This window comes from Anopheles marshallii, chromosome 3, assembly GCF_943734725.1.
Source record: "Anopheles marshallii chromosome 3, idAnoMarsDA_429_01, whole genome shotgun sequence".
Lineage (NCBI taxonomy): Eukaryota > Metazoa > Arthropoda > Insecta > Diptera > Culicidae > Anopheles > Anopheles marshallii.
This window is the reverse complement of record NC_071327.1, coordinates 6,542,392-6,564,426: the sequence shown is the minus strand read 5'-3', so window position 1 is coordinate 6,564,426 and position 22,035 is coordinate 6,542,392. Positions and strand designations below refer to the sequence as shown.

General features: G+C 45.7%; 2 protein-coding genes across 2 annotated transcripts in view; one reads left to right on the top strand and one right to left on the bottom strand.

Annotated features, from left to right (window-relative positions):
* Positions 1-22,035, bottom strand: part of LOC128716310 (protein O-mannosyl-transferase TMTC2) — a 120,341-nt gene that overhangs the window by 70,407 nt on the left and 27,899 nt on the right. Inside the window, exon 2 of the mRNA XM_053811230.1 lies at positions 4,996-5,551. Coding sequence (XP_053667205.1) covers positions 4,996-5,551 — 556 coding nt within the window. The remainder of the gene's footprint in view (positions 1-4,995; positions 5,552-22,035) is intronic.
* Positions 1,507-4,206, top strand: LOC128716311 (uncharacterized). The gene is made up of 2 exons (XM_053811231.1): positions 1,507-1,741; positions 2,051-4,206. The coding sequence occupies exons 1-2, from the start codon at positions 1,507-1,509 to the stop codon at positions 4,204-4,206; spliced, it is 2,391 nt and encodes a 796-aa protein (XP_053667206.1).

The following is a 22,035-nucleotide window of genomic DNA, read 5'->3' as shown; positions in this document are numbered from 1 at the left end:
GAGTAGAATATAGACTTACTACTTTTGAATGATTTTGATTAACGGACCAATGATGAATGTAAAGGAAGAATTTCTTTCTCGTTTCGCTGTATCCACCAGCTATAATACATAATTTGTCTACTTCCTGTTCGGGTATTTGCAAATCCCGGAAGTTTGCAAATAATGTTATCGTGTGTAATGATGAGTGGTGGTTTTTTTTTTTGCCGTCGACTGCACGTAACGGATGGGTCGTTATGCTTACATTCCTTTACAAATGTACGCCGTACGCCATTCAGCATTCGTAGACAACCCTTATTCTTGCCCAGCTTTGTGTGTGTTTAAATCCTCTTTTTTACGCCCTGCCCTGTTGCTGCCAGCATTCCCGGGGCACCTTCGAGCAGTACAATACCTGGCAGCATCCATTCCGGTGGTCCAATGTGCAATACGCCGTCCCGCTGCCAATCGGTGCCAATAGGGAAGATACGGCCGTTTTACTGCTTTTGCGCTGTGCTTTTGTGGCGGTGTACGCTGTCTTTTGAATTCATGCTGCATGCAGCTTCAGTTCTGGGTGTATGTGTGCCGGTGGTGTGCGGCATTTTTGCATGATGGCATTTTTGTTTGCATATTTTGTTTTTTGTTAGCACGAAGAACGAAATGGCTATCGTTTCGCAGTGGATTGTCGTCCCGTACGGATGCATCCGTTATCCGTTGTTGGTGTTGCCACACTGTGCTGTAAACTATATTCACAACTGCAACGGAAGGATTTATGGAACCATGCAGGATGCTGTGTGAGAGTGCGATGCAAGTGCTTATGTTGCATTTGCTTAGTATTGCTGTCGTTATCTGTCTTGTTTGTTAGTTTGTTTTTTTTTTGTTTTTTGTCAACAGTAAATTTTAAGGATTGTGATGTTTTTCGCTTGTACTGATCTTCAAATACATTTACTCCACACAAACACTACAACTTTGCTAAGGCCTATCGCTAAAGAAGACATTATTGTCGGCCCACATCTAGAAAAGTGCAACCGTGGACCGATAAATGGTCTAGACAACGTGAAAACAGTGAAAGTGTGACCCATGAGAAAGCGGCGCAATAGTGCTTCCGTTCGTTCACACCAACCGTGCGCGATGGTCGTGATAATGTGGTAGGCAAATAAGATGCCTCAACAATTCTCAGCTTCCCGGACTCGTGACTCCGAGTCCACCCGGGCATATCGTCGTTTCGTTCTCACTTGTTTGAAGCCACACAGCCGTCCAGGCGTATAATTGCTGTCTTCATTTTGCACCATCAGTTTGTTGGTTGGAAGATCTACAGTCGTCGTAGTGCTGATCGATATCATTGTAGAGCCAGAACGCGTCCGGGAAGGTTATCACGCCATCTGAAACGGATATCTTCGTTCGGCAACAGTCAACGAATAAAAAACATGATCGTTTAGTGAGGTAAACGATACGTAAACAAGACGTGCGCAGCAACAGTGATAGCTTATCATCCCTTTGGATTCACATTGTGCGTGATTAGTTGCAAAAGAAATGGCACAATTACACGTGTTTCTTGTGCTTTCGATAATGTTTCATATGCTGCTGGTTAACACACAGCAATCATCTCTAGAGGAAGGTTGTCCAAAAGCAACCCGTCCTCATATGACACGGTGCGATCAATATTATCGCTGCACGGTACTATCCAAAGAGGCTCACGTTTGGGTTGCAACGCAATGTCAGAAGGGGCTCGTATATCTGCACAATCTCGGCACATGTGTCGTACCAGGTGAGTACCAGGACGTAGTGGCAGAGCTGGAAATTAGGCCACCGTTTCCAGTTGCGTCGTTGAGCCACGATCTGTTGCCGCTGCTCCAGTTCTAATGTGCGATAAGTGAAACTTGGCGCTGCTCTGCATAGACGAATGCAGGTCATCAGACACGCCAGTTTTGTGACTTTGTGCTAATGAAACGTGAAATATGATCAACACGTACGGCATGGTAGCGGCGGACGCGATGTGCTTGTTGAACGAAAGTGGTTTTTCGGGTTTTACCATAACTTTAAACGCTATCTTCCCTTTTCTCTCCCATTCCAACAGATAGCGATTGGGAGTGTGATCTGTCGGCTGAAAATGAGAAGAATCACAGTGATGAAAATGTTTACGGTATTGACAATCTGAACGTACCTTCACTAGCCAGCAGCTCCAACTCTGCTAGTGAGGAGCAGTCGCAAGAAAGTCCCACTCATTCGACATCGAAAGGAGATCGAACGAAAGCGTATAGCTCTACACAGCTCGACCAGAACGATATTGAATCCAGTGGAGACGGAATCCCGGAACGTGTAAGCGACGAGCCTCACACACCAACAGCACGCACCACTGACAACATCAGCACTAAAACCCTTGTACGCACAGTTACTCCATCAATTTCATCGGGAAGTTTAAATGCATCTCAGCTGGACTCTTTCCTGGCCTACTACGATACACAGAATGCGCTAAAGCTTCAAACAAAGCAATCTCCACCGAGGATGGACGAGAAGAACTTTCTCGAACATCTGAAGCAGATCGTTAGCCAACAGAAAGAGCTAAACGCAATGGCACGAATTCCAAGCCACAGCGATCCGTTCTCGTACGAAACTGTCCCAGTACAACAGCTCGTTAAAAAGAAAGAAGACGCAGTGGATGATCCTATATCTACGCTTAATCTCTCACCTGGAATGCAGGATATTATCAGAAGTATACTGGACATTTCTCAGAAAGCGATTGCAAATCAAAAATCTCCTGTTTCTTCGATTGCATCAGCCCCGGAAGTAAAAGATCCGGTTGTGAAACCTATATTTATACCCATTTCGGTGAATCCGGTTCCGGCACCGAGCGTACCAACGCTAACGACAACTGAACAACCGCTTAACGATCGATATTCACCTCCGTACGGCATGGGTTTCGGAAATCCACCTAACTTGGGACTGAATGCGATGCCCAACGGGTTAAGAATTCCTGGCATGAATGATACAACTTTAAACGACTTTCCCCAGCAAGTGCTGTACGATGCCTACGGGAATAGGTATGTGCCAAAGGATGCCGCTTATCAGTCGGTGACACCGAGCTATTCGATTACCAACTATAACCCTTACTTGAATCGTTCGCCTCAATCGTCGCTAATGATCGATTCTCCGTCGGGGTCATTCTATTCGAGCAATAGCTTTCCGCCGTCATTTCAAATGCAACCTTCAAGGTTTCCCGATCCGCTATCGTACTTTCCCCATTTGGGACCATCATCTCAGCGAATCAATCCATTAGTGAGCGATTATGACAAAACTGGTGACATTATAGATCAAGTGAAGTTGCTCGAATCCATCGAGTCTATCGATAACGACAGTGAAAAAGATGGCAGCTTGGAAAAAGATCTACCATTACCGGTTAATCGACATTCGGTGGACGTGGACGATGAAGGTTCCGACGAGGATGGTCCGCACGGTGATGCGGACAGTGCTGAGACTAAGTATAAACGAAAACTCTTCACTGTCGGCGATACGACATTCGATTACGAGCAGTACAAGGACAGTATCCTTCCATTGGTGGATGCCAATCCAGACGATGAGCGAATCTCCGTTGTCCTTTGCATGGTCGGCAGTCGACAGCCTAACAATACCGATTGTTTCAATTATTACATCTGCAACCCGCATAATGGCGTGTTCCAGTCGTACACCTGTCCTCCGTTTACGGCATTCAACAAAAAGTCTCGCATGTGTGATTTAACCTCGTACAAGCAGTGTAAAAATTTGATGACGCCACCGGTACCTCCGCGGCCACAGCTGAGAACGCGCAAGGAACCGCCCGCAAAGCAACGCGTGAGCCAGATCAACCAGATCAAGCAGGAACTCCTGAAGGCACAGAAGTACGTCGAGTTGATAAGACTTGAGGCGAACAAGCTGAGGCTTCACAACAGCATGCCATCATCGGAAGGTCAGAAGGTAATCTTCCTTCCATCGATGGGAGGCCACAGCAAGTCGGTAACTTCGAAGGTGAAACCAAAGCAAGCGCCCACAAAGAAGAAGCGTGTCACGGCCAAACCGGCAAGAAAGGTACCACGGTGCCGGCTAGAGGGACGTATGCCAGATCCAATGGATCAGAGCAACTACTACGTGTGCCACCGGAAGAGTCCGAACAAGTTCATCAAGCTTAAGATGGCTTGTCCGGCCGATCTTCTCTACTGTGCCGACACGCAATACTGCACGCTGCGTACCAACTGCTGAGCGACGTCCAAGGGAAGCTATCCTCCCCGGGGGAGGACATTATTTATTCGACATCAATTATTAACGCAAACTGTGCGAGGAGTTTTGAAAAATGTTACGTAGATGTGTAAGCCATTTTGAATGCGTCTGTTAAATAGAGAGAAAGAAATCCATAGATAGAAAACTATCACTTCATGCATTTCATGCAGTGTAGATATCACACAGCGAATGCTTATCGTACTATGCAGTCGTTTTCGAAGGCGTGTAAAGAAAAACTATTCCCATACAATGCGTTGCCTTCTCTCTCTCTCTCTTTCGCATACATTTGTTTTTGTGCTAATGGCCACTGGTACCGATGGGTTGCAGTTATTTTTACTGTTCTGTCCTATTTTTCTTTACACAAAAATGTCATAAACACACAACTTTCCACAGTGAGAGCCGTCGGTTAGTTCGAAACACAGGCGACATTCCATTGTCAGCCAACGCTGCCTAAGCTGGTAACCGGTGGAAGTAACGACAGTGGAAAACAATTCACCGAACACAGATGCAGCTCGGTGCAGATTGCCACTCGGGAAGTTGAACCAGAGAATTCCCTCGCCCTGCTCTGTCTGCATGCCAAGCCCGTCGGCCTGTACGTTCTGCACGAGTATAAGTCGTTATTTTATAGGCCGTTGGAGTTGCAGTCACAACGGGAGGATGAACAGCACGGGTATAAATAAAGCATATTTAAAATTAAATGTATATTCCCGGCGTTTTCCCGGGCTCGGGCCGGGGACGACTGTGGAGAATGGCGGCGGTTGAAAGGCGTACCTTATCTCTGGATCCGGCGTATCCCTTTATGATGTCATAAATCGCGCAAACCACTAAAGCTGTCACGGCCGTTTCCTTGCAGAGGATGGCAGCACCGGCAAGCAGGACGGTGCCGGCGAGTGCCAACCACTGCCGTCCGTCGCCCCACTGCCGCCACCGGACGTGACGTATGTAGGCGAGCAGTGCCAGCAGGTAGAAGATGCACCCGGTCAGATCTGCCCGGCCAACGACACCCGCCACCGCTTCGGTGTGAATGGGATGGGCCGCAAACAGTAGCCCGGTGATGGCCACCCCCGACCGGCCCACCGGAAGGATGTGGCGGGCCAGCTTCACCACCAGTCCGGTCGCGAGTGAATGTAGCAGCACGTTGACCAGGTGGTAACCGAACGGTTTGAACCCGTCCACCAGGTAGTTGAGCTTAAAGCTGGCCACGCACAGCGGACGGTAGGAACCGTGCGAGCCGGAATCCACCATCGGTGTGCCCCAGAAGTCGTTCTGCAGCATCTGAGACCAGCTGCCCGAGCCGAGCACGTCCGGGTTACCAAGGATCGCTCGTCTGCAACGAAGAGAAGAGAAAACGTAAGTCATATACAGTGTGCATGTGTGAGACAGGTGAGAGTGTCAGCAAAAGAAGCGTGACGAAGATGATGATGATGACGCTGGCGATGGTTAGCGGCGCCATGCTGGCCCGAGTGCCTTCGATGCTTCCGGTGTGCAGCAGTGTGCACACGCCAGTATCTAACTAATAGTGCACTAATGACGGAATCGAATTAGCAGAAGACGACGCGCCAGACGACTGCAATTGCATTATTCACATTCACGCGCCTTCGTTCCTTTGGATTTCGATACAGTACGCCCATCCAACAGCGGCACCACCACCACCGCCGACTGGAACGATCCGAAGACGATGGTGGCTGGTTTTAAGCTCATGCATATTAATGCCTTTCCGACCGCATCTCCTTTCCATCTTTTGTGCCGTGTAGGGCATTGGGCGTGGTAGGATTGCGAAGCCTCCTGTTTATTGCCAACCAACCAACACACACACACACACATGGGGCGGTGGGATGGGCTGGTAGTTTCCTTCGAGGAAACACACGCAAAGCGGCGGAAAGCGTTCGTCTGCTGTCGTGGAGCGAAACGACAACATTTATAAATTAAAACCATAAAGTATAATCCATGCGCATATTTGATACAATTATTTTCTCATTAGAAGCTTAGATCCACTTCCGTCGGTGCTTTCTGACCGGGGTAGGCATGTCGTGGATGTACGCTTTGGATAATACGCTCTAACACTTTTAACCGTTCCCGCCCGCGCTGGTCTGTGGAGTACGGGAATGCGCAATCGTCTGATTATGTTTCGTTTCGTAGATTGCCACAATGTCTACAGTGCCGATGCCGGATAAGCACACGATAGTCTGTGTATAGAGATGGTAAACTTTGTTACCGCTGTTGGAATAAGTTTTACGTACGCAGAGGTTATGTGGTGCACTGGAATCGATAACAGCGGAGGACTATTGAGTATATAATTTTCAGTGGGACTAATATGCAATCGACAAGACAGCGAATATTATGTGCATGTTAAATAAACTCATGTCAGATCGAGAGGCTCTGGAACAAAATTTTCTTAAGCACTCATCCATTAAAGACTTAATAAATCATATTTTTGGTATGTTTGTCTACTCTTTTAAGGTCTTGGCTATTGGCTGGGCCTCTGTTTTGTTCTCGAAAATATTGGGGTGCCTACTGCATGTAGAACGATGTACAGGTCCAGGTATTCTAGATTAACTTCTCTATCTAGACTAAGTTCTAGAATTAGACTGTTTTTGTCTGTGCCAATGCCAATATTGTAGTGGTGAAGTTACGACCACGAAATCGAGAATTCGTAAGGCAAATCGCTATAATCGATCCATTTTTGTTTAAAGCATACGTAAATTCGTATGTTTCACAATTCTTGGTCTCGTCTTGTTTGCTGTGGCTTTTCCATGCATTATTAATACATCCCTGTAAGCGATTGCCATCGCGATGCTATTGGATATCGGATTCTCATACCGGGGGAACCAACTACGGCATCTAGGCAGTCGAGTGTGACCGCATTGTTGCACTCGCCCGATAATCCGTCCGTTAATATCGCTGACAACGAAGCCACTTATCCAACGCCCATCATCCGGCGTTCATCCCGACGATCCAATCCGGTCACAGCACGGCCATCACTCAACCCGTCCGACGCGGGCAGCAGTTGCAGCAGCTTGGCGCGAAATATTCATGATGATGAAATCGACGATATCGGGCAGGGGGGACAGCACTTACAACCGAAGCGCCATCGCAATAAACGCACCATCACACTCATACACAGGCACGTGCTCGAGCGATTTAGTGGAAGTGAAAGTTGAGACATTATGCTGCACAAAATGGCCTGTCCCTTCCGGGTCTCGCAGTTTCCCGCTCTGTTGTCGGTGGTATGCTAAAACTAATCGATCATGCAGACTATTAACGTTCGCTTCCATTTCATTCCCTGGGCGCTGGGACCCCTTCTGCACCGAGCGCCCTCACAACACCCAGGCGGTTCGATATTATGCCGTCCCGTGCGAATGGATATGCAATTTTGAAATGGGGCCGATGAAACAGGCTGGGTATATCGTCCTTCGAGCGATAAACCACAATGCCATCAACTTTCGCATTACGATGTACTTCCGCGCTTCGCACCCGGTTAGCTCCCCGGGTGCTGGCCGGATGGTTGAGTGCACTTGCATGAAACCTCCCCCTTTTTGCCAAGGGCGCACATACACGCATTCCGGCACACTGTACCAACGATCAATTCATCACCCCATCCATGACTTTCACCCCGTTGCTGGTGGTGGCCTGGTGAGTTGATAAACATATTTTATCCAGCTCACCGTACATTGACGCCTTCCGTCTGGGAGTAATAATGGTGAGCCTGCCATAAGCCACGGTCTGGAACGGCACCGTACTGCAACTGGCATATTACTTTCCACGACCGGTACGCTGTTAATGCCAAAGTGGGCAAGTTATTATTTTGTGCATTTTCGTGCGCTTCCTGACGGCACGGAACGCTGCCATCGACTTCAGTGGAAGTTTGCGCGAAGGGAAGGTGAAGATTTTATTGGTTTCGTTTCAGCTGGAAACACGAGGAACGCAAAGCACATCTTTGCTAGGTTACTATCAGCAGCATAACGAGCTACTTTTGCTTTATCTTTTAGGGTAGTTTGAAAAGGAATTTGGTTTCAAAAATGTGCTTCAAAATGACATTCAAGCATGGGTGCTTGAAACCGAGGGAGGCAGACGTTCCGACGCTGGTCCATTCTGTCAAAATTCCTTCGCCGGAATGTGTGATTGAAATAGCTCACTTTTCCCAGCAGACGCTGATGCTTGTCTTGGGAAACACCACACTGAGAGTGAATTGTGTAATCCCTGCTGGTCAGAGAAACCTGAAGCTTTCCAAGCCTTCAATCTGCAACCTTACAGCACGACACCAAAGATATATTTACACGTCCCGCCATGGCAAACAGTGCCAAACATTCCATTACTACCGTTCCGTACTTTGGTCTTAGAAGTCCGCCACGGGACGACATCGCGATTCAGGGAGTTTTCGGTACGCGCACACGCATCAGAATGCATGCACGCGTGCCGTTGTATCAAGCGGTTTTTGACGAGTCCGAGTTGAGTGATTGTGAATTTGCTTTGAGTTCCCACTCAATGGTTCCTACCTTTCAACAGAATCCAAAACACACACACACGCAAATGGATGGATCCGGAAGTCCCAGTGTGCTTATTGGGAAGATGGCGCAAGATAGCGTGGCAAACACAAAACCACTCACCAAAACGTTTCGCGACCGAGTGCATTCCGTCGGTGTGAATCCGACCATCGCTAATTAGTTTCCAAGCCGTCGTCGCGCTACGGGTTCTCTGGTGGCGAAAGAGACCCCCCCTCACCACCCCTGACCCCCAGGAAGGGAAAGTTTGTGGTTTTCAATCACGGGATCCCTCGTATCACGGCCGACTCTTGTAGATGGCTATTGGTGCGGGATGCGGGATGCACGTTGATTCTAGCACGTCGCACGTTGTACGAAACCGCAACCGGAAATGCACTATTTCAAAGAGCGACAGGGATCAGCTTGGCTTGAATGGGTTGACCAACTACTAACCGGAACGCACCGGGCAACGGGGGGGGTTGAACCCGTTTCGGTGCATCCTTTCTCATCCGCGTCAATCATTGTGCATTCTGACAGAGTGTGTGCGTGTGTTTTGTCGTTCTGTTTGGTCGAAGGGACATCGAATTACCTCCCGCCAGCTGGATACTGTACGGGTTGTTTGATGTTCGCGACTCGTGTGCTTACAAAACAGTGCGCATTACATTATCAACATAAATCTTCCTTAGCGCGGTCGTTTTGTTTGCATCGGGACAAAGAGGGTATGATGCTTTCGGCAGCACCAGGGTGGGAGGAATAAAAATTCAATACACACGAAACAAAGAAGCATCGCTCCACCGCCACAAGAACGCCAATGAGAAATGGGCTACAAGCATCGTGGAAGCGTTCACATCACGATGCAACTGCAGTAAGCGCGCGCGTGGTGAATGGCGGTGACCTTATGCGGGAAAGTGCGACTTGCCCGGTCGGCAGGAAGATTTCGTTACAGGAAAGTGAGACCATATTGTACAATAATACCAGCGACCTGAGTAGAATGAAACAAGAGTGATAAAAGCAACAAAGAAAAAAACCAACTCCAACCCGGCCAAGATATATTATGGCATTCAAGATTGCAAATAAATAAACACAATCACATACTCTTCCGCTTCCTTTTTAGGTGGTGTAGAGAAGGAACAAGGACCACAAAATAACACTCGAACAAAGTTGAGATGAAAGCCGGGTCGGTTTTTGGACGGAAGAGTGCTCGCGTACGATCCGAATTCAATCCGATGTTGAAAAGCTCCAACCTGGGGAAGGATATTTCTTCAGTTCGACCTGGTCCTTTTTTCGGTTTGCTTAGGTCATATCCAGGATGTGGGTGGTGTTGGCACAGGATGTAGCGAGTGCAAAGCAAAAATCCCTTTCTGAAGAGCGTATGGCAGTGGGGAAAACCCCAACATCCTATGTCGTCTAGCGCGTCGGACGCTTCAACTGTGGAGAGCACGTGGTAGATATATTTTCGTACCTGCACCATTTCCGGTGTCGTAGACATACGGCAAAGGTGGGATTCACCATTAAATTCACAAACAGATGAAGGGACCGAGCACTGCAAATCCTCCACCCTCAGTTGAAACGGATGTCGAAGTTGGAACACGGGCACGGGGATGTTTTTCGTTTTTTGGAGTTTGTTTTCTCGCTCTTTCTCTCGATCTGTATTGCTCTTGGGATTATTTGCAGGATTTCGGAGGCGCTGTTGGGATACATTTTCTGGGAAGTGGCAGGTTGAGTGAACCGGATGCAACAATGCTTAAAAAAAACCGGACGCAATCCTGACAAGATTTTCCCATGGTCAAAACAAATGCTTCGCAAAAGGATGGAAAATTAGCACCCGAAGTATTTTGTGGAAAGTGGAAACAGATGGAAGTTTCTTGGACGGACAATGTGGGCCAGATGTTTTGAGGTTAGAATTTTACACTGCTGCTGCATGGATCGATAGTTGAAACTTTACAGACAATTAATTTCGATTTGCTTGGGTCAGTTGAAGAAAGTTCAATGTTGGAGAGTGTTTTAATACAAGCTATGCCGGAACGCCAAGTGGACGTTTGTTTCGGAGGTCGCACATCATGCAGGTTATGTTTGGGGCGTTACTTACCCAAACTTAAGTTTGGGCAGGCGTATGTCGTGATCTTCAGACACTTTTTTATTATTTTCAGCTCTTTACGAAATTCTCCCTTCTTTCCTCAATGCGATCAATCACAAGACTAAATTCTTCGCCGCCTGCTTCGACGCGTTTTAACATTTGGTTTCGCCCTGATCCTTCGTTCTCTCTCACTTTCTCTTTGAGCTTTTTGAATTATCCGTTACATTTTGTCGAAACTTCTTTTTGTGTAACTAATTGTGCCTTCTATTTTATGCATGTCTAATATCTTTCTTTATCAATCCCAATCTCTACAGGGTGTACTTGGCCATTAAACTGGAACGGCGGTGTTGTTGTGCGTTGGCGTCTCGTAAACATCGACCATTGTCACCGGTGTTTGCTTACAAAATGGGGCATGAAATATCAGGCCACGGTGTCCACTTTACCCTCTTAGTGGCGTAATCTAAAACGTTCTGGCCCTGATTAGATTCCACTCGAAACTGTCAATGATGCATTACGGTGTAGCCTGTTTCGATGGGTAGCGTATTTTTTGTGTACTTCTCCGGCCCGTTATGTGTTATGTGCCCTCCCTTAGTTAAACGCTTCTGTCTCCCTTCCGACAGTCAAACAGGGATGGTCATTTTTGCTGTCTAATGGAGTAGCCATGGTGAGCTTTGCACGAGGAGACGACGGGGTAAGAGGCTGCAGGACGAAAAAGCAATCCCCCAATGACTTTCGGAGACCCGTCAGACCATTTCATGAAGCTAATAGTGGCCCATCCTTGAAATCTTTCGTGGTGCTGTTGTGCGGGAAAAGAAATGGGGCTGGTAGGTCACGACCGGCACCGGGTGCCTGTCAAATGCAGCGAAAATGAGACGCTATAGGCTAAAGAGGAAAGCAAACAAGATTTATGGAATAAGCAAACGTCCGACGGGACATTGGACGGACCATTTTCTCGGGCATTCTCGCAAGATGGAAGGGTTCTTCTCGAGAGTAAGATGGACGGTTTATTGACCAAAATGAGGTAATGGAGCCCGAGCAGTAGCTGCTGGCCGTCCAACACGGTGGGTGATATGGAAGGAAAAGATGAACCAGAGTTGAAGCTGTCGTTTGATAATGATGCTCATAAATCTGCCACCCCAGCGTCTAGGCAACCGAGCTTTCATTCGGTGTCCTATATCCGAGCGCTTCCTGTTGCTTGGTCTGACGTCGATGTTGGTGTGTATGTGTGTGAGTGTAGCTGGGTTTTACACCTGTGTGCAAGTCTCGAGAAGTTCTGAAGCCATGTACGCTTCACCAACATCTTGAACCCATGGTTCGTCTCATCGTAGAATTCGTCTAACGAGTTCTTTAGGTGCCTTTGGTTGCGAATAATGATGATATCTTGCACGGATGCAAACCACCGCACCTTTTTCCTACGAAACTCTGACAGGAATCCATCCGGAGATGGCATAAAAAACCGGCGATTTGCACCCAAAGCACTGTCGGTGTGTGTGTGTGAGCTGTGGTTACACATTAAGATGCTTTTCATCTACACGTTGAACGTTTTGCAGGGATAAACTGGCCAGGTTATGCGGACTGAAAGATGCACCGTATATCAGGGTTCAGTGCAGATTGATATACAGATAACCGGGACCGGGTGAAGGAAGCTCCACCAGAGCGGTAAGCCAAATGTGATGCATAATCTTACCGACAAGATGTATCGTAGGAATTAAGACGATAAAACGACCCACACTTCTTGCGGGAGGGATCCGGTGTGCACAAATAGCATGATTTATTGAGCAGTTTTTGAGGCAGAAATCAGCAGTATTACAACATCGACATTTGCTGGCAGAGGTTGCAGTATTGTGGCATGGAACTTGTGCTGGGAAATAGTTCACTAGTCACTTCGGTAATAGGAAGGATATGGCGGTGATAAATGAAGACTCCCTGGCCGGGCGTGGAGAGTGTTGATCGAAAGGGGATTTGTGGTTAGTATAGGTCTGTTCGATTTCTTAGCTTTTATGAGAGCCGATGATACCGATGTCATATGAGGAAATGAATATTCTGTGACAAAATGGTGCAGAAGTCAATAACTACGGGAATACTTTTATAAACAATTGCTTAAGTACATATTGGGAGCAAACATTATGGAAATAGACAAAGAAATATCTTTTCCTGAATACTTCAAAGAAGCGTTCACAGAAATGCTAAAACAAAAAAAAATGAAATGAATTTGCTTGAACCAAAAAATGAACAAAACATAAAACTGTCACTCAGAGGAAAAAGTCTGCCGTCGCTAAGGTTAGGATTTTTTTGAAATTAAGTTGCGTTCTTTTCTCTTTCCGTTGCAAAGCATAACAAATGGAAAGTTTCCTGTTGCCATTTCCACGTGAAGCGCAAATTTGTTCGCAAAGTTTCCATTCAGCTGTTGTATTATTTAACCTGGAAAAGCTTTTTGCGAAATGCGGTGGATTAAACCGAATGCAATACAAAGGTGCAAACTGCGCAGACTGCGGGATATTAAAGAGAAATAGAGACGACTAAGGCGGGTTGGTAGAGTTTGTTAGGAAAGTAATTCTTAAGTAGATGTTTTTTTTTCAAAAACCTTTCAACCCCTGTTCCTTTTTTGTTTATACTCATATAATTTTTAATGAGTTTAGTGCATGCTCTAAAGCTTCAAAATAAATTTGTATTCTTTCAGAACAATTATCGGTTTTCTCCCTGCTTTATTCCATTCCTCGTCACAGCTGTAAGAGCTTTTGTCGAAATAATTTAACCACTCGATAAACTGATGACAGAAATTAAAAGCATCCATCACTGCCGAGGGAGTGGAAGCAAATCAAGTCCATCTCTTCCGTTCCGATTCGATCCGATTTCCGATCACGTGTTTTTGCGCTCGATTGCACTTCCGCCCGGATGCTTTATTCTTTCACCGCACCGCAACACGACTTTCCTTCCCATCCCAGAACCATCTTCGTTGAAGTAATTGAATTTCTAATTATTCGCAAATTAATTTCCGCGTCCTACTGCCGTCAAATGCTTGTTGCCCGTTGGAGAGCGAAAGGACACCATTAAAATTCTGAAGAATCGAAGAAACGGCCTGAACGAAAGTGAAGAGGTTGGGTTCGGGGATAAGGGGGGAAAAAAACTAAAAACGACATTCAAAGACGTTCCGTCCAGATGGCCGTGACACATCTGGTTGAGTGGGAATTGAAGAACAATTTCTGAGGGAATTCATCGGAAATATAGAGGCGGAATGTACGCCAGTGTCAGCTTCAGCGTGTCGTACCGTTGCGAAATTTGTTGTCAGCAAAGAATTTAATTTAGTTTTCATTAATTGGATTCTGCGTGATTTTGTATGTTCTCACTTATGTTTTGAGCAGCAACTCATTTTTTATTTCGAACAGTAATTATATGAAAGTAGGAATGTGAGCGAAAGACGATAATGATGAAAGCTTGACTATTCTAATAGTTACAGTCTAACCAATATTCTCCATGAAGGAAGTTTCTCCTAGTAAACCCCTTTAAGGTGAATAACCAACATAATAAGTAACGAGAGTCAGGACAGGGATAAGCGTGCATCATTCTTCCTGACGCCATCATTTACACCTTGTTCCATGATGCCACCCGCCAGCACCAATGCCGTACCAGGGTTAACCACAGGATCATATTGTTCATTGCTTCCCATCCATTATACAGTGTAGTCTTGATTCATTTTTTCTTGCGCCATGTCCGATGAGCATGGTCCGATTGGAAGAGATGCATTTTAATCCATCCTGTCCATCATCTACACCGTGTAACGAGCAACAACACACAAAAAAAGCACGAAGCAAGGATCTTCACCATTACACGAACCTTTCACTTCTTATTTGCCGTGCCGTGAATCGAGAGTCAAGCTTACCGCAACAGTGTTGCTTCTGCATGTTCATGTTTTTTTTTCTGTCCACCGTTACATTCATCCATTGCTGGCTGTCTCAGGCGCCACCTTCCCGACCTTCATATTTATTTTACTCGTAAAATTTCACCCTTTTGCACCCTCTGCGGTCAGATGAAAGACGGCGGATGTTAAAAATGAATATTATAACAAGAAAAAAAGAGGAACAACTTACTCAAAAACACATACAAAGGCGCCGCGATGAACGTAAGGGAAGTTGGGTTCGGAATATGTGGTGTTTATGCAATGTTTCACATTATTTGCAGCACCGGAATAAATTGCATTGTTCATTGTGGCACCTTTATTTTGCATGAGTCTTGCGGATGGAAAGTTCCATTCGAGTTCCGAAAACCATCCGCTTTATTATTGTGCAGGAGTTTTCCAACCCTTAGCTAGAAATATACCATGACAATCGGACCGAAGTGTTTTCTAAGTATTTTAATCGAGAAAATAGAGATTTCTTCTTCGAATTCTTAGAAAAATTGTGTTCTTTCAGTTGTTTGGGTGAAGGAACAGATTTGCATGAACTTTAATTTGTGCACACTTGCATACAGGGAGATTAACAACATTTTCTATTATTAGAAAACTTCACTTTGATTCGTGTGGAGCTTGCGGAAAGAAGCTCCCATGTGACAACTGATGTGCGACTAACGTGCAAAGTAAAGATGCTTAAGGGATGAGATTTTACGGTGCGAATTAACGGAACGCTTACTTCTCCCATGTACGGCCCAGCACCGTATGCAACAGAGCAAAGTGGGTCGGTAACTGCAACAGCAAAAAGGAAACCAGATTCGATGAAGTGGCAAAAATTCCGCCCCTTCTACCAGCAACACCAAAAGCCAATGCCTAGCACTCAGCATGTAGACGAATCGGCATACGAATATCCCTGGGGCCCGGCTGCACCAGTCATGGGGAAGATCTGGGAAAATGTATGCATATTGTGTGCACACTGTGCGGTGTGTTTTGAATAAAAATATTACGAACTTACCAACAAGCTCCCGGCTCTCCCGGCAATGGCTGATAAAAAGCGCCTGCTTGGAATGGACGTATGCTTACGGGACGTAGTGCAGTGTTAAAGTTAAAACAAAAACCACACCCACACAAACCCTCGCACACATGGGCGAGAGGGATGGAATGCATGGGTATAGGTTTCGGTTTGGCCAAGAAAGCCAGGGAAGGAAGCCGTACATGGCCGTAACGTTGGAGAAATATTTTTTACCCATTTCACCCGTTGCGAATTACTTGCTGATGGTTGGTATGTGTGTGTGTGTGTGTGTTTGCCCAATCCGGTGCAAGTGGTGATGGTTGGTGGTCCTCATGGAACTCCGTCCAATGTTTTATGTGTAGGACAAAGCATACGTGCATGCTTTTTATTTCCTCCTTTCCACCGCCAGTTTGGAATGTTCTCCGGCAGCAGTTATATTGTTGGGCACAGAAAAAAATACACAAAAAAAACCCTCCGGAACGCAAAAAAGGTCGGGACGGGAAGGATGTATACTGTTGAAAATCAGGTACTGGTTGCTTCGGTGAAAGGCACTCTTCAAACATTGCACGATTTTAGAATGCCAACCGACGTGAGGGCATGATGTGTGCGTGTGTGTGTGGGTCGACACGGATGTGCACGGATATTAGTGACAATGTCCGGAATTCCGATGAGACACCAGGCGCACCCATCACGGTTGTCTGGATGTCAGGGGCTCGTAGCTTTACTTGACGGTGTGTTGTTTGCTTTCTGTGCCAAAAAACCGTACCAAAGCAACCCGAGCGGCACCAAAGGTGCTTAGCCGGCAAACCGGGCGCATGAACGACGAATATCAAATTGTTGCTTCATATACGTACGCACCCGCTTCTTTCCCCAAATGAATCGGTTGTGTGTGTGTTCGGTTCCAATTTTTTTTTTTTTGAGACCTCATCTATGGCTTCAACCGACCAGTGGCCTACCGAGTAAAATGAGACAACAAAAGCTTATGTGCGCGCCAAATGTTTCCCCCTTTTTGAATTGTAACATTTTGTCAAAGCCGAGCTCCGTTTAGGCGAAAGTCAAGCGAGAAAGTTGTTAGCTGGCACGGTGTCTAGTTGAGTGGACATTCTTGTACGGGGGGTTTTGTTTTTCCCGGGCTTGCAGAGTGTTTTTTTTTTTTTATTTTAACCGTTTGCAAGCCTAATGTACGAAAAACGGTCGAATGTCAAAGGATTAGTACTGAAACGTGCACAGCGGCACTACCGACTTTCGGGTCACGGTTACTTTTTTGTGTCGGAAATGACCCAGACGCTAATGGAGAGGAAAAATACTTCCTGCCAGCTGAAAAGTATGCTCAACGGCTTAAGCATTTTGTACGGCTTTTACAGAACTGGAGAAGAGTTTTGGGCATGGAAATTGGGAGACTAATCGGCTGGTGGCATACCTTGAAGCAGGATGGGATACCTGTTCTATTATGTGCGGACATCGTAGACATTATTTACCTGCAATGAAAACATGCAACAAGAAAGAAGAATTAGTTGTCTACTTATAATGTAATTTGAATTGAATTATTTGATACTATTTTAATAATTAAAGGGCAACGATGAGATGTTTTACCACAAAAAAGGCATTCAAATTCTAGGTATTGCAAAACGACTGCACCGCATCACTGCTCCAACTAAGGGCAGGAAAAATCGACAAGATCATCAAAAGACCAACCAAAAGAACCGTGGAAAAACAACTTCTTGCCAATCCGTGAAAGCTCGACTGCCATTTTCTGCAAATCGGTAAAGTGAAGCTGCAAAGCATCTTGTTTGACGCTTGCACCGAACAAAACATCGTAGTCAGTCCCGGGGTCACGGGATGCACAAAAAGCGAGGTCGTATTTCTCAGTACGGAGATGCGGGCTTCGTTGTTTTGAACTCCATCGGTAAAACACCCCTCCATTTCGGTCCATTTCGCTGTGCCGGTCAACATTTGCCTTCTTTTGTGTGGAAAATACAGGTAGCCAAATGTTCGTTGAAGATGGCTACATCTAGCGGGATGGTATGGATGCCGCAGAATAGAGTCCTGGTTGGGGTTTGATAAGAAGCTCCGAAAAAAAAGAGATCTACTCTGCTCTAGCAACACTATTTACCGTGTGGCCATTGTTTGCTACACGTACACATCTTCTAGTTCGCCGTTGCTTGTTGCAATGGTGAGATGTTTTTGTTCCCCGATGTTTGACCGTTCGGTCGAATGACCCGGGATATCGTGCCGTCATTCACGATAGCAACAGCACGGGAGTGGAGGCTGCTGTTTTTCGGAAAGAACCAGAAACCAGACAAACAACACAAGATAACAGGATCCACTCGAATGGTTTCACCGGCAACGGAGGAATGTTACGGACCGCAAGTGTAGCTTCTGGTGTGGCTAGGATCCCGGAGTTCCCGGGTTCTTGTACTGTATTGCCTGATGTGGGCGAAGTGAATGAAACAAATCATCTGTTGAGCCTTCGGTAGAACTTTTGAATCCACTGTTTTTGCTCTGCTTTGTATTACGGTATCAAAATACGAATGACTTGAGAAGGGCATTTTGCATTGTGTACCGCGCTAACGTGACTCAACTCAATGATTGACAGTGTAGTAATATTTCTTCAAAGATGAGTTCCCAGAATTCAGAGCTTTTTATGTCTCTCCCTCTCTTCTTGGCGTAATGACCTTCTTGGCAATGCCTAGCATTTCTAGCTTACTAGACATATTTTTACTACGCAGCTGGATAGTCATTTCTTGCTACGGTCCGGATGGGATTTTAGACCGGTCCTGTCGTGTGAAAACTGGCGCCGACGACTAATGTGTCTAATATTTTTAGATTGTCAGAACACACAAACGGCGTAGGAGGTAATCACAGGTAAGATGTTGAATGATTGGACGCTCTTGTGTTGCATTTCTGAAATTGCTATGTATTGTACATCAACAACTTCAGAAAGTAAAAAGATATTACACTCATAAAACCTTGTAATCCTTCAAACCATAAAGCCAATTCCTTATCACAACAATGGCGAAAGGAATGTTAATCCTTGTGAAGGAATGGCCGCTCCGCCGACGAACGCAACAACAAACCATAAAATATTTTTCCCATCAATTCGCCATCTTCTCGCTAATGTTGGCGATTAAGAATTTTGTTACATTTTTCGCCATTTGTCAATAATTAGCTGCGTTCGGAGGGATGCCTGTCCAGCCGAACGTGGACGATAAATCCTTTTTACGATTTCTTAACGTCGTTCATTCATCGTCCACAAGGGTATTATGGTATCGATGGTGGAGAGCGTTCTTTCTCTTCCTGCTGTCAGCACCACTCCGGCCCTTTCCAATCCAACCTTGGACGGATGGCCCTACCAGTCTCCGGTTGCGTCAGAAGCCTTGTAACAGGATTTGTGTGGAAGCACGTAAAAACATGAGCAGCGGTAGCTATTCGATCCATCGCCATCGTCGTCCGTCAATTATGGCAGTGAAATGGCTTCGCTCGGTATAGCGCTTAAACTGGGAGGGCATGGAATGTCAGCATGCACACATTTCATATATGTTGGGCACGGTTAAGCTCACTAGCTGGTCCGCCTGCCTCGGGCAACCCCGAACGCGAAGACGCCGCCTTTATCCCGGTTGGTCCATAAATTTTACTCATCAATCCGAGAAACCACACAAGCCTCTAATCTCAACTAATTCGGAAGAAATCCTTTCCGTTAACCCCTCCGAAATGTGACCCAATGTGGCCGCTGCTGACGGCGAGGCGTAAATCGGCTCCGAAAATTGTGTCCAATTTGCACCCATTTCGTCCACTTCTGTTGCTGTCGGTTGTGAGGCCAAGAAAGGCGTGCGGTTTAATGACCGGAGCAGATGAAACACGATTTCTCCGAGATGCTTCGCCGAAAGGGACCTTCGATTTACGATAGCTTAAGAAACGGTGAGTGACGCGAGTGCCTTAATCCTCGTTTATAGTGCAATGTCCAAGGGCTTTCTTTATCGCCCAAGATACGATCTAGAGGCAGTTGTGGGTCGAGAGAGCAAAAAAACAAAAACGTTTGCAGCGAAGTGCTACAAGATAATACCCATTTCGGGGAATTTTATTGCCTGCATAACTTGTGCCAAATAATTAGAAGCAACGGCCTGATGAAACATCTTAACGAAAAATTTACCAGACCACTCCTGGCCTAGTATGGTGGCTGGCCCGTGCAGGCAGGATGCTCATTAAATTGCCTCACCAAAATCGAGCATGGTGAGGGATACACGCAAAAAAGACGGAATTACCATCGAACGAGCCACTGCTCATAGAGTTGGCACTTTCACAGCGGTATAAGATTCCATAAAATGAAGGCAATTTTCATCAGCTCCAAACAGGTCCACTTTCAACACGGCGGGGCATCCCAATAATGATGCAAACCTATGACGAGTGAGTTGTTGATCGGGGCACTCCTCCGAATTAGGGGCCAGCCACTGTTTTGCGGTTCATTATGGAAGATGGTGCCTGGCAACTAGCAGCGCACCAAAGGTGCAAAGGCGAGGCACGTCCGCTCTATTCCATAAAAAAAAAACCTCCAGTCCCAAAACCGGACCCTCAGATCACAGACGATATACGCTATATTAGGCGTCAATTTTCTCCAAACCTTTTTTCTTCTTCGGTTTCGTTCGGCGTGGCGGCGGGTATATTTGCTCCCGGTTTTCGCTTTAGTGTTGATGAGTAAAGACGATAATGAAGATGATGATGATTTCGGGCGTCGCATCGTGCGTAGTCGCCCACCAAAACAGCCCTGCTGAAGTTTGCTTTGCTCCGTTGAGGCAATCTACGCACGCCACTGTTCCGTTGCCTTGGAACGAGACATCCTTGGATGGAATCTCCCGTTGGGCCAAATTGTAGAAAATTTTCGCCTCATTTCAATTGAAACATCAACAGCGATGTAGTCGGGACTGCCGAATGTCGTCCTGAATGAGCTGGCCGACCGGTTTCTACACGCGCAGCAAAGCTAAATTTGAGGGCGAAATTGATGAGCGTAATGAGATTATTTCTGATGGTTGTGTTACACTGTTGTCGTCCAACCAGCGCTATTTGTGTGTTTGATGCTATTACATTCTGTTGGTTTTTTGCAAACAACAACGCATCCCTCCGTGTCGTTAGTGTGTGTGTGTGTGTGTCTATTCTATCTTTCGGCGAGCGAACCAGGCCCCGGTAGCCGATGTGCCGTGTCGTGTTTCAAACATTAGGCAAAATGCGTTGCCTAATGGGACGGCATGAAATGCTATCGCGACGTGCCAACGAGGGAGATGCTGTGAATGGCTATGGTATTTTTTGTTGCTGCTGCTGTTACGTGGCCAGCATGATCACGGCTGTCCAGCAGCAAGAATTGTGGTTTCGTTCGTTCGTTAAAACACATATACACACGCTGCTAATCAATTTAATGTCAAGACCGTGGGTTGGGTTTCACTCGGTCGATGCTATTTCCAGCTCATTTCGCTGATTAACGTTATATTATGTGTGGTTTCTGTCAATTTCACCGTGGAACTAGCCTGTGTACTACCAAATTATAATCATTTTTCAAAAGATGGTAAAAAAAATCCTTGTTTGAATTGTTTTATTTGAAGAATTGTATTCATCATTTTTCATATGCCGTTATAAGGTTATGACAAATTGTGAGAAGATTTTTCCTATTAATTTGAGTTATTAGTAAAATAAATTTTCTTTACCATTCGAATTGTCTCTCTCTCAGTATTAATTGGTAATGTTAAATAGCGTTCACTTTCAATAAGACACTCATCCTAATTGTGAATGTTTTGATACAGGAGTATTCTTCAATTTTCTTCGTTATCCGACTTACTTCTTCCGTGCAATATTTTTTTTTATAGTATCAATTCTTCAAAATGCCTCCTTTTCCATAACTCAGCCTTCAGCCAACCGTAGACATCAATAGAATAGCCACACTTCCGAAAATAGTAGAAGAACCTTATTGGTAGAAATAAAAAATAAGCTAAACGGAAAGACGTTTTTTTAATGGATGTAGTAAAAATGTAACAATTCCATGGTAATCGTTTAAACAGTCATTCAGAATGTCCAAAATAGTCAACAAAGCTGTTGCCGATGATCTGTTCCGATTTAAAATCGCACAATACACTGACACAATTCACTGGAACGCTACTGTTTTACTTATGGTTGTGTTTTAGATTAAGCTTAAATAATTTTCGTAAAACTTACGGAAAGCTTATATTTCTATACAAGTGAGTAGTGACATATAAACTCACATTCATGTAATATTCATCAACAATTTCATCAACTGCCATTGCGCAAAAAAAACTGAACCAACCACGATATGTTGCAAATAAGCGGAAACACATAACTGTAATGATGGGCA